This window comes from Syngnathus acus, chromosome 6 (genome assembly GCF_901709675.1).
Source record: "Syngnathus acus chromosome 6, fSynAcu1.2, whole genome shotgun sequence".
In the NCBI taxonomy this organism is placed as follows: domain Eukaryota; kingdom Metazoa; phylum Chordata; class Actinopteri; order Syngnathiformes; family Syngnathidae; genus Syngnathus; species Syngnathus acus.
The window spans coordinates 4,889,723-4,902,274 of NC_051092.1; the positions used below are offsets into that span (position 1 = coordinate 4,889,723).

Sequence of the window (12,552 nt, forward strand, 5' to 3'; positions counted from 1 at the left end):
CCTACGCACAGCGACGATCTTCCGCATCGCCGCCACAGAGTTTCCGCAAGAGATTCGACAGGCTAAACTTTTTAGCCACAGTTAGTAACGTGCGAAACAAAAAAAATAAAAAAAATAAAAAGTTACGTGCGGTGAGGTTCGTGGTTGGTGAGGCAAGAGTCACATTTACAAAAATATAAACAAAATGGTAGCTTATTTAATTGGCTACTGCTTATTTCGTAGCTCATCAGCATTCTACACACGCATGCGCACACACTCACCACACGGTGTTCTTACGTTTATTTGAAGATGAAGTCCACGCGCGCATCCTTCGCTTCAAAAAAACTTTCTTGTAAAAGTCCTCCTTATTTTCTTTTAGTTTCGGCACCTTTTCTTTCATTTTGGCCTGGACCCCATGAAGCTCTGATGTTATCACAGCGACTCTGTCATTTGAGCTCCTCGCTTTTCACAGCTGTATTTTCTCCAATACTCCCAAAACACACAGCAGGGGCTCGTCCATCATGACTCACGACATCAAATCCCCAAAATGTCTCCTTCACTTCACTTTTAGCTACAATGCCAGATATCTGTGCTTCGTTTGTGACATCCGTTGTCTCGTCCAACGCCACCTGCATCTGGGACAGCATTAATTACCTGTTGACTCACGTACGCCCCCTTCAGTGCGGGCAGAGAACTATCTGCCGCAACCTGTGCCTTTTTACTGCGGTTTTATGTCCCATCAGAAAAACAAGTTTCAACTTTGGATTCAAACAGGAAATGTGCAATCCCAGCGATATTGTCAATAAAAATGTTCAAATTTAAAAAAAATCAGTGGACAAATATGTATATTCATTTTATGCTATATATATATTTTTTTTACTTGTCATGAGGTGAGGCTCTGCTTCACCTGCCTCCGCTGACTGCACGTCCCTGAATCAAAGAGTACATTAAGCTTTTAGCACAAATTTACAAAATGCAAAAAAAAAAAAGCTATATAAATAGAAGCTACATACTTCACATTCAACATAATAAAATGTCATCTAATTTCTTTAAATTATTTTACATTATTATCACTAGAAAGGCATTTTTCAGACCTAGACCATTATTCATCTCTGGTGAGTACAAAATATTTTTTTCAAAGTTTTTAGCAATTTTGTCAATGTAGTCCTGATATGAAAGTAAAGCCTATCGCAGCACATCTATGAAGGCTTCTCTGCGCTAACAAACGAATCACGAGAGGCGGCACGTGCATCGCACTACCTGAAAAGCCAAATATGATTCGCTGCGTCTCAGTACAGGAGCCGCCACAAGAAGAGACTCTCATTAACAAGCAGCACAACAAGAAATCTGTCTTCCTCTCGCTCTCCCTTTCTGTGGACTGTGGGCCAACCATCACTGGCAAAAGCAGTCTCCATGGAAACAAGAACATAGCTTGGCAGGAGGATTCTGAAGAGGATGCTGACACACACACACACACAAAGGGATGAATAAAAAAGGGGCAGACAGGTATATATACAAAGAGAGCGAACACATGGGCTGGCATATTGAAGGGACGCTAATTAAGGCTTCACCGTTGACGCTTAACGAGTCACTGCAGCCGGTTGACAGCGGGGGCCAATTTGGTTTCCATGAAAATTTCAGCTACGAGGACAATATGACGGTAAGAGAAGAGCCTCTTGATCATTTTGCAACTCATCTGACTTCTCAATCAATTCAACGCCGTGAAAAAGGGCGAGAATGAGGAAGGATTGACCAACATAAACAAAAAATCCTCATTGAGGTATGAAGACGTGTATTTACTCTCAAATCACCCATACCGATACCGAGAACCGATACCACTCGTAATCTAGTAAGGGTTTCAAAATTGGGGTCCACGCCATTGTTAGGGTTGAAGGATAGGGCCTAAAATTAAAGTTTTAAAGTAGGTTTTTCAAACCACGTCTAAGATTTTCTAATCAGAGCTTGAAGGCCAAGGATCCAATTGCAAATGAGCATTTCAATCCAAACCCGCCATTTTCCTCTTCACCAATTGTGTCTCGCACAAGGAGAAAATGTGGCATCATCATTATAATAATAATGATAATGATTATAATGATAATAATCAACTCGATGGCGCCGTGAATCCAAAACGATTTTCGAGTCGCCCGGCCTGTAATTACCACGAGCCAATTTGGAGTCCTTACAAAGTCACGTGAATAGGCCGCACAGACTGCACGTTGCGAGCGCACCTTCGATTCGCTAATACGCGGCCTTTTCCACTGCAGGACGCCGTTCTTTCTAATGAACGCCGAATGCGTTTTGATTACGGCGCAGCAGCTGGCTTTGCTTTACCCATCGTCAGTCGTTGTCATCGATCCGATGCACTGAAAAAAAAACACGTTATGATGACATCCTGATTATTTTATTGATGCTTCTTCTTGTGTGTGCGATTTATCCACCGGGGGGCAGTGTCATGCAGACACGCAGGCACAAACGAAGAAGAGTTGGAAGTCTTTGTGAGACAATAATCTGCAGTAATATTTGACATTTTTCAAAAGTATGAAGAATATAAGCGTGTGAATCATTTATAAATCGTAAGCTAGCGAAATTGTGGCAAAATCGTGCGGTTGTTTTAAAACCACGTGTGATTTCCTTCATTTTACTGAATGTGGTAAAAAGGTATTTTATGGGTTGTGTTTGATCTGCAGGCTGGTCATGTGGAGCGAGAGAAGCTCGAGTGGATTATTGCTTCTCAGGGGGTTCCAAATCACCAGGGAGACGTTAGCAAGCCGGTCAGCTGCTCACTCGATCGTTTCAATTGATCCATTAGCTGCTATTAGTGATTTCGTCTGCTGGGAGAATCGTGTCTGTGTGTAATGTACACGCGTAACACTAATTATTATGTCAAAGTTTTGATGTTCTTACTTAATCGTTTGAACTGTCTTTGTTTTCATATATCGGATTTTTACTTCATGTCCACCATTTTGTACGCATTTGTGGTTATTTTTCAACTACTCCATAAATAAGATTGAATTAAAACCCTACTTTGAAACCTTAACCCTAGTTTGAAATCCTACTTGCAAACCCTAACCATAATTTGAAACCCTATTTCTAAACCGTACCATGTATAGTAAGGCTTTTTTAGAAAAAAAAATTAAAAAAGATCATGTATGGTAAGGCTTTTTTGGGATAAAAAAAAATGACCATAAGGCTTCTTTTAGAAAAAATTTGAAACCCTAACATTGACTTTTCGACTCCATTGTGCGGGATTGGCTGATTGCATGATTGAAGTTCCTCTGCGCTTCCCACCAATGCTGGATGGAAATTGATCTCCACGTGGTTAGGAGAAAACGTTTGACATCCAAGCGTCTCTTTGAATGTAAAAAGCATTTTCCAAATATAGGCGTGTGCTCTCTGACGAGCGTCCAGGGAGCACCCGGTGGTGAATGCGTGCGTGTAAATGTAAGCGTGCACTTTTTCCGAGCAGAATACATCAGCCCGTTCCTGACCTAGAATTGTAAGTACACATCTAATATGTGAGGGATGCTTCTCCCGTCACTCCCCGGGGCTCCAAACAACCAAGAATAGCTTCTCTCCGTTCCCACTCTGGGTGTCGGAGTTTGAAGTCACATGACAAACGAGTGCGCTTTGATAGCGCCACAGGGCCGAAAAATCGGTAATGGCCGATGTCCCAAAGGTGCCCGAGCCGAAGCGGCATCTTGCTGTATTAGCAAAAACCAAGGGCACGTACGTTATGACATAGCATAGCATAGCATAACATACAGTCACGTTTTGTATTAGTTTTTTTTTTTGTCAGGGAAAGCTGGAACGGATTAATTGCATTTGCATTAATTTCAATGGGGAGCAATGATTTGAATTACAAATGTGGTCACAGAACAAATCAGTCTTACCTCTAGGCACCACGAATACGAACTTTGAACTGCGAAAAATCTCTGTAGTCAAAGAAGACAGAAGCAGAGTGTGTTTAAAAAAATTCCATAGATTGTTTAATACAACATACCATATTGTCAACAATTCAACATCAACAAAATTTTGTTAATTAAAAAAAAAAAATCTGCATATTACCTTATTGCACAGAACAATTGAATGATTTTTTTTTCTCCATATATTTGTTTTTTTTTTTAAGTATCTTTTTTTTTTCATAAAAAGTTGGCTTGGACTACATGTTCATTATAGTCCAAGGTCAAAAAAACAAACAAACCAAAAAACATGAATTCCTAGTTGACTCAGGACCAAAAGATGTCAGGAACAGTAGCCACACCTTGAACACACAGACAGCATTCATAAGCCGTGAGCCATTTTGCCCGGCTGCTTTGTTTTTTTTTTCGTTCTCCTTTATGCAAAAGAGATTACACCAAAGCTGCTTCACATTGCATCCACGGGTGAAAGCATCCATGCGGCCGCCGCCGCCGCTGTGGCCGCCGCGTGCATTTGCGCAGCCCATTAGCGCATCTGTCTGCGGCGAGGCCCCGTTATGGAGCTGCCGGCCGCCTTTAGGCTCACGCGCCAGCTGTCCACAGTGTGCAATTGAGAAACTAAGGCTAGAAGAAGCACAACATTCTCACAAGGAGGACAATAAATGTTGACATTCAAGGGGGGGGGGGGGGGGGGGGGGAACGTGTGAATAATCATCAATTCCACGGCTTTCGTGATAGCAGCAATGAAATATTAGAAACACAAAAAAAAAAAAAAATGCTGTTTGAGAGTGGAATTGTCAATATGCAGCATTGACCCAAAAAAAACCCCCTCTCTTCAAATTCATGCTTAAATTTGATATCACTGACCAGTTTGTTTTCCCAATATTACAAAAAAATCTTTCCAAATGTGGATGCAGGAGATATATGTTCACATTGGGTGTTTTAAACAATGCAAAAATAGCAACAAAAATATTTCTTTCTTTCTTTTCGAACAATTAGAGCAATTTAACACAGTATTACAATTTCCCAAATTAATTTTCTTTAATTAAACCCTTCACAACATTTCATTTTTTGTGGCATAGGATTTTTTTTCATCTGCAAGTTGTTGTAATTATTCCCACTCAATCTCAAATCTCTCAATTTTTTCAGATCGTTTGTGCTTTTGTGTGTTGTGATATTCGTGCCTACCAGTCGAGGACCATTTGAAATGCTCTACGATGAGAAAGGGGAATTACATCGAACAAGTAAAAAGAAAAAAAAATCCATAAAATTATACTCAATATTGATCTCAATAGGTTTTTGTATGAATGAATTTCCAAATTTTGTCAACAAAGTTTTCAATGGAAAAAATGCATAAAAATATACTCAATATTTATCCCAATAGGTTTTTTTGGATGGATGAATTTCCAAATTTTGTCAACAAATTTTCCAATGAAAAAAATGCATACACAATATTCATCCCAATCGTTTTTTTTGCGTGAATGAATTTCCGAATTTTGTCAACACAATTTTCAATGGAAAAATGCATTGAGAAAAATGCATAAAAATTATACTCAATATTTACCCCAATAGGTTTTTTTTTTGGGATGAATGAATTTTCAAATTTGAAACTCCTTCAGGCACCAGTAGCAATTTTCTTTCCCCAAACAATATTCAAACAACACATCCTCTTTTTTCCCAGATGTCCTTTACCTACGAGGGCATTTCCAATCGATGACTTTGACACTGATGACTGATCAGACTATTAACGGCCGCAGTCAAGACTATAAAAGTAGGACAAAGCAGTCATACTTCAAACACTCATCTGATGAAATGTATTGATTTTCAACTTGAAAATGGGTCACGGCTGGATATCATTCAGAACTTGACATGTTGCCTGGGGGTTGGCGGTGTGCAAATGAAAAGAAAAACAGACACGGAACCATCATCGACCTCTCGCGTTCTGGCAGCTCGGGTGGGTGTAACTCTTGTCAATTATACTTTTGCCGTTATCGATCCACAGGAACATGAACTGTTTATGCCTAACGTGACTTGCAGTAAAACGGGGCCCACGAGCCACGTTGCGGCGGCCATGCTTTCATCGGCTCTCGTTTGAAAGTCAGCGACGGCCCTTCTCGGGTTCTTGAGTCATTCTCTGTGTGGCCACACCAAAATCCAGTGCTTAGTCCTCACAAATGTCTTTTTTTTTATATTACTTGCACGTCTTTAAATCATTTTCATGTTGAACTTGCGAGGAGCGTCGGCCGTGCCGCTGCTCATGCCAGCGTCCGATTTGCGCGGCACGTACTCGATTTCGATATTGTGCTTGGTGTTGCCTTTGCCTCTGCTCCAAAGGAAGAGCAGCACCAGGCAAAACAGGACCACGCCCAGAAAGGAAATGAAGCCCATCGTGGTGGCGATGATCAACGTCTTGATATCAAAGGGGAACGGGACGTTAGCTCGCGTGTCGTTGGCGCCGGTTTCCGCCGGCTGGTTGGAGATGAACGCAAAAGTCTTGTTGGGTTGGAAGGGCCAATCGGGCGAATAGCTGTGAATGTGCAGGTGAGCCAGAGACGTGTCGTTGCCGCCCGCGTTGCTAGCTACGCACACGTACGTTCCGTTGTCCTGAATCTGAGCGTAGCGGACCTCCAGGGTCCCGTCCGGCAACACGGAGATCCTTCCGATGGTTTTGGTGGTGATGAACTTCTTCTGCGGGGATAGCCACATGATCACCGGAGCCGGATCGCCGTCGGCCTCGCAGGCGAAGTGAACGATGGCGCCCTCGTCGACAAACTGCTGCTGCGGCTTGCGATCCTTAATCCTGGATTTGCGACAGGTGAAGTAGTTGGGCTGCAAGACGTCCGGGAAGTCCTTGAACTCTTTGCCTTGGACGAATTCGGGGGAGGCGCAGGTGGGCTGCTGCCGGTTGAAGTTGAGTCTCCAGCGTCGCCGGAAGACCCACAACATGCGACAGTCGCAGGCCAGGGGATTGTCGTACAGGGCCAGGGTTTCCAAATTGCCCACTGAATGGAACGCCGACTCCTCTAGAGTGGTCAGGGAGTTCCCCGAAACGTTGAGAATCTTCAGGTAGTTGAGACCCCGGAAAGAGTAGGGCTCAATCATGGCCAGTCGCCCTCCGACCAGGTGAAACTCCTGAAGACGCAGCAGATCGTGCAGTTTATTCCCATCGATGGTGTGGATCGGGTTGTAGGAGAGGTTGAGAAAGTGTAAGTACACCAAGTGGCGGAGAGCCACGTAAGGAATGGAGGTCAGGTTAGCGTTCGCAATGGTCAGAGAGGTCAGGTTTAATCCGTGCAAGCAATTTGGGGTCATTGTATCCAAATAGGGCCAATTGGCAATCTCCAGCACTTTGAGCCTGAAGAGACGTTTAAAGGAATAATCCCGAATCACGTTGATGTTGAGGTGGCGCAGCCTGAGCGTGATCAGACTGTGCAAGTGGGTGAAGGCCTCCGTCGGCACAGAGGACAGGTTGCACTTTTCAAGACTCAAATGCTGGAGGCTACTCAGGCCGTGAAAAGCGCGATGGGAGATAAAAACCAGGTCGTTATCACCCACCTCCAACGAGCGTAGGTTGTACAAATCCTGGAACATGTAGTCCAGCAGGATGACTATCTTGTTCTCACTAATGTCCAGCTGAGTCAGATTGCTCAGGCCCGTGAACACCCCGAGCTGGATCAGCTTGAGCTTGTTGCTACGCAGTCCCAGTGTCCGTAAGCCAAAAAGGTTATTGAACGCGCCGGGTTCAATCGTGGAGATGGTGTTCTCGCTGAGCTCCAGATGCTCCAGGATAGCCAAGTTGGCAAACTCGTCGGGGTTGATGGTTCTGATGCGGTTCTTGCTGAGGTCCAGCAACCGGGTTTCGGCGGGGATCCCTTCGGGAACCGTCATGAGCTTCTTGCGGTAGCACATCACGCTACGTTCCGGGACGTTGCACTCGCAGCGGGACGGGCAGCTGGTGGTGGAACCGGACAGCACGGTGCCCAGCATCAGGATCAGAACGGGCTGCCAGCACGTCACCAGGAAGCTGTGCCCGGTCGCTTCCTGAGCCGCCATCTTATCGGTTACCTGGAAGAACAAGGCAGTGTTGCGTTAGAAAAGCCATATCAGCGCCAGACAGGCACAAGCAGGCTTAGTCTTGTTCAACAATCAATACATTTTTAATAAGAACCCATTCTCATGTGACGCTATTCCTATAAATACGCCAGGAAAGGATCATTCCATGCGGCTCGATTGAAGCCAACGACTGGACAATAAAAAGTATGTACACTTCCCTAGCACAGAACTGGAAAATCAAACATTGGCGGCAATCCACTCACATCTGCCACCGGCCCGTTATTGCCGCTTTTCTACCGAGCGCCGTTCCCACTGCACGGCTCGTGGGTGATCAATCAGCGACTGCTATCATCCTAATAACCGGGGTCGGGAGTGCAGCTGCGACTAAGATTAACATTTTTCAGCCCGCAATCCAATTCCCACTGTGCACATCAAGGGTTTGTTCCACTAAGGTGCACCCTGTAGTCTTCCTTTCTATCAATTTGATACTACTAAAGCAGGAAAAAAAAAATGGACGGATGATGTCGGTTAACGGTTTGGATAGTTAGCTGACAATTGCTGTCTACGTGGAGAAAACATGTGGAATAAAAACAGGACTATCTAAGACTTAGATAGACTTCGATTCTAAGTCAACCTTGATTAAATTACCACCAGTCGTGTTCCAACAGCAAAGATGGTAATATGGTGCAATCTGCTAGCAATCTGCATTTAAAGGATGATTGCGTAATCATCATTTCCCGGGTGTTCGAAGAACTTGTCGAAATGGATTCACCATAATTATTCTGGACCCAAATGCTGTTCTCAACAACTCAGTCACATGTTTTGATACAAGAACTGTATGCTGGCATTGACCCAACTTGAAGAGCAAAACATAAAAATCCGCAAGGACCGTATCTTATTGTCTGATAAGATACAGAACGAGCAAATTGTTGGGATGCTACCAAGTGTTGCTAGCAACTGTGAAAAACCTCAACCTCAAGACAGATGGCATGTCAGTTCAGTCTACAACATCTATTTCATGTTTGACCCTCTGAGGTCAAAGGCAAACACTAGACATCCCATGATAGCATCTTTAATCAAAATGATGGAGATGTTGATTATACCAACAGCCTTGCAGAGCATTCCATCATCTTTCTTCACTAAGCCATATCGATCAGGGAAGAGAGAACGCCAGAACCCGTCAGCTTCTCTCGTAAGGATTTTGGATGCGAGTGGATGAGATTACGACTGACGTGATTACCACCGACGCCCAATCGGGCCAACGATCCCATCATAATCCACATTTGCACATTCAGCAAGTCACGTTCCTTTGCCAGATACAAACGAACGCAACGGGCCAGCTTCATGTCATGATTTATCGCTATCGCAGGCATGTCCTTTGAATGAACGAATGAACTTCTCTATTCCAATCGACGCTCCGTGAGGACACCATTAATTAAGGTGAAGTGAGAGGAGGGGGGGCGAGGCGGAGGCGCTCTCAAAGGAAAGGATATGGTTGAGGAACGGTGAGCCAACAGTACTCAAACAAGCCAAGGCTCACTGGTCCAAGACTGCTTCAAATCACAATACTGATTAGCAAAGATTAATTAGTTGGACAATTATGGTTTGTGAAAAAGCTACTGCGCCTTATTTAAGATTACTGGAGTGTTTGTCTTCCCAGCAGATTTACTGAATGTGTAATTTTTTATTTCTACATTTCCGATTCAGGAAGTGAATAGTTGTTGATCTATGTGGCTGCCCTGTGATTGGCTGGCGACCAGTTCAGCAAAAACAAATACACAAATGAGTTGCTCAAAAACTCATTACTCTTCCATCCGTCTTCTTCCGCAGCGATATTCGGTATTGATAAATATATAACCTGACATCAAAGAGATTTCACGCGTCGGCTTTTGGACTTTCCAAAGTAATTGCCCCGCGTAATTAAAATGCTTGTGTGGGCTGGTCAAAGACTTGAGCGGAGGCTTCAGCTTTGGTCTACCTGACACAACACATTAGTCCAGAGCGCCGCTCACCGCCATTGTAAATACCTGTAAGCTTCTGGGAAAATCCCCCCGCTGTGATGCTGACACTACGTGCTGCGGGACAAAGCGTTAAAAGCCTCTCAAGCTCATTCTTTGCCAAAGCGCTTAGTCAGCTGCAAGGCTATGCTTGAATGGACTCACCTGTATTTACTTGATGATTTATTTCGACACCTTACACCAATAGCGTATGCGCTCATGGGACCTTGTATAAGCTAAGGCATCTATACATAAGGCTATGGATTTTATTTTCGTCTGGCGTGGCGGGAAACTGGAGCCGATCCAAGTTGACTCAAGGCGACACCCGGGATTGGTCGCTAGTCAATCACAGGGCACGCAGAAAACAATGTGGAGTGACTAAATAAGAAAACAAATCGGCATCTAAGAATAAGTCGCTGCATCATGTTCGATCAAAATCAATGACACTGGCAATCATATTGAGCAATGAGAATCTTTTGATGCCCGGTAAAAAGGAGATTTTGTCTATCGTCACCCGAGAGAGCTCACGTCAATATTGCTCGCCCTGCTGAATTTCAAGAGGATACAAAAGTTGACCCTCGTATCATTGGGCGGCTAAAGCTGGTTGCCTGGCGGGGTGGCTGACCGCAGGCGGGCCTGTGAAATGGCAGGGCTTAAATGTAAGCCGATGCCCGACAGATGGACGCCAGAGCGTTAATCCTGGCCAAGAAGCCGGTCGCTGCAACAAGGTGCAGAATTCCAACAGCGGCCAGCTGTTGTCCTGAAAACACCGTGCCAGTCGACCTGAACTTCACCTCACGACGGGCTTGACCTCTTGTGCAGGTGCTGCGCTCGCTAATGCCCAGTCCCCGTCACCTCCTTTTAGGAAGTTGAACGAAAACACTACGCAAAATCAAAACCACTTAATACCACATAAATAATTAAGATACACATAAAATTATTTAAAGTTTGAGAATTACAAATTACAAATCCCGATGAAGATCCTTTAAGTCAACTGAGTCATTCTTGACAAATTTCCCCCAAATTACAAAAACATCTTAAATGTGATACCAAAACTTATTTAACAATGGCTAACGCCTTGTTAGCTTGCTAGCTCGCGCCGAATGTTTTCTGGTCCCTATCAACGTATTTTAAGTGCGCCTGATAATCCTTATAATGTTTTTGTGCCGAGCCAGAATATTTCATCAGGTTTCCAGAGACCGCACGTCTCCAGGCTGGTGCGTTTACAGCTGTGACTGCGGCTAAAGTGGCGCTTCAGTGAAAGGCGGCTAACATGCAAACATGGCTTCTTAGAGTCACAAATAATTGAGATTTCATAGCCGCAACTAAGGCTGATGGTGACAGAACCGGACGACCGTGGCATATCTTGATTTTAATTGTGACTGACGTGAGAGTCTGGCAAGTAAAAAAAATGTCCTTTTGCGCGAGTGAGGAGGCCTCGGAAAATGAGCTGCAAATTAGTTCTCGGAGAGGTGACGGAAAGTGCCAGTGTGGCAGAAAAGAGCAAAATGAGCTTATCTCGTGTGCTTGCTCTAATTTTAAATCGATGCGATTCTTCCTTATTATATGGGCACCTATAAAGAAGACACAGCAGAGCCCCGACACAGCTTTTATGATGCCACTTTTTTTTTTTTAAAAACCATTTGTGTTCCGAAGCCACACTCGTATAAACAATGTTGGGTGACAATACGAAGCAAGAGGCCGGACTGGCTCGCTAACGTGGCTCATGGAAGGAGACAGATAACCATTCACACCTCCTGGCCGCTTACAAGATCCAATTAACTTAATCTGCATGTATTAGGTCAGTGGGAGAAAGCCAGAGGGCGCGCAGACAGGCGAGAGTAATCACATGCTTACCTCCACGTCGCAACGAGGTTTCACTCACATGTCGAGTGCGAATAGTAACGCTAAGTAATGCTTTTTTAATGGAGGATGTAATAAATGTGTCTCATTTAAATATGGTAATAATACTGCCTTAATTTGACTACTATTTATGACTTTTTGTTCACAGTAAAGGAGTAATCTATGATAAAAAAAATAAATAAAAAAAAGAATATATATAATAAAAATGTAATTTGGATTAAGAAATAAATATAGAATCAATTGTCTTATTGTTACTGCAAAACCACGACTGTTAAAAATGAATCAGTAAATTAGGCAATTTTTTTTTTCGAGAAGTCTTAATTTTATTAGTAAGAAATAACTTCATTAAAAATGGAGGGCATTTTAATTTAGCTGTAACTTAGCGTTACCATTAAGCTAGCAGACTGAAGTGTTAAGATACAGTATGTGGTTGTTTGAAATAAACAATGTGCTTTGTTTTTATATATTTTTTTGACAGTAGATATCAACCGGGAGTGGCAAAAAAAACTGCTTGAATTTGATTGACGTTCCTTTCTTAGTCCCACACAGGGAAACTTTCCGACAAAGAAACAGCCGGAAGTCTTTACCGGTGGCCCACCCAGGTATGACAACACCGGCATATGTGCGGAATATTTTATCGGGTTGGAACTATCGAGCCGTGCTAGAAGGAAGGCACTCTCCAGTGCTGGCGTGTGATTTGTTTTCATTCCGACATCTTAAATCTCCCATCAAAGACAGCCAAG

The 12,552-nt window shown here is 43.6% G+C and overlaps 1 protein-coding gene across 8 annotated transcripts in view; it reads right to left on the reverse strand.

Annotated features, from left to right (window-relative positions):
• Window positions 1–5,370: 5,370 nt before the first annotated feature.
• Window positions 5,371–12,552, reverse strand: part of lingo1a (leucine rich repeat and Ig domain containing 1a) — a 165,345-nt gene continuing 158,163 nt past the window's right edge. For all 8 annotated transcript variants that reach the window (XM_037254904.1, XM_037254902.1, XM_037254900.1 and 5 more), the window contains one exon: window positions 5,371–7,961. In XM_037254904.1, coding sequence (XP_037110799.1) covers window positions 6,102–7,949 — 1,848 coding nt within the window. In that variant the 5' untranslated portion in view covers window positions 7,950–7,961 and the 3' untranslated portion in view covers window positions 5,371–6,101. The remainder of the gene's footprint in view (window positions 7,962–12,552) is intronic.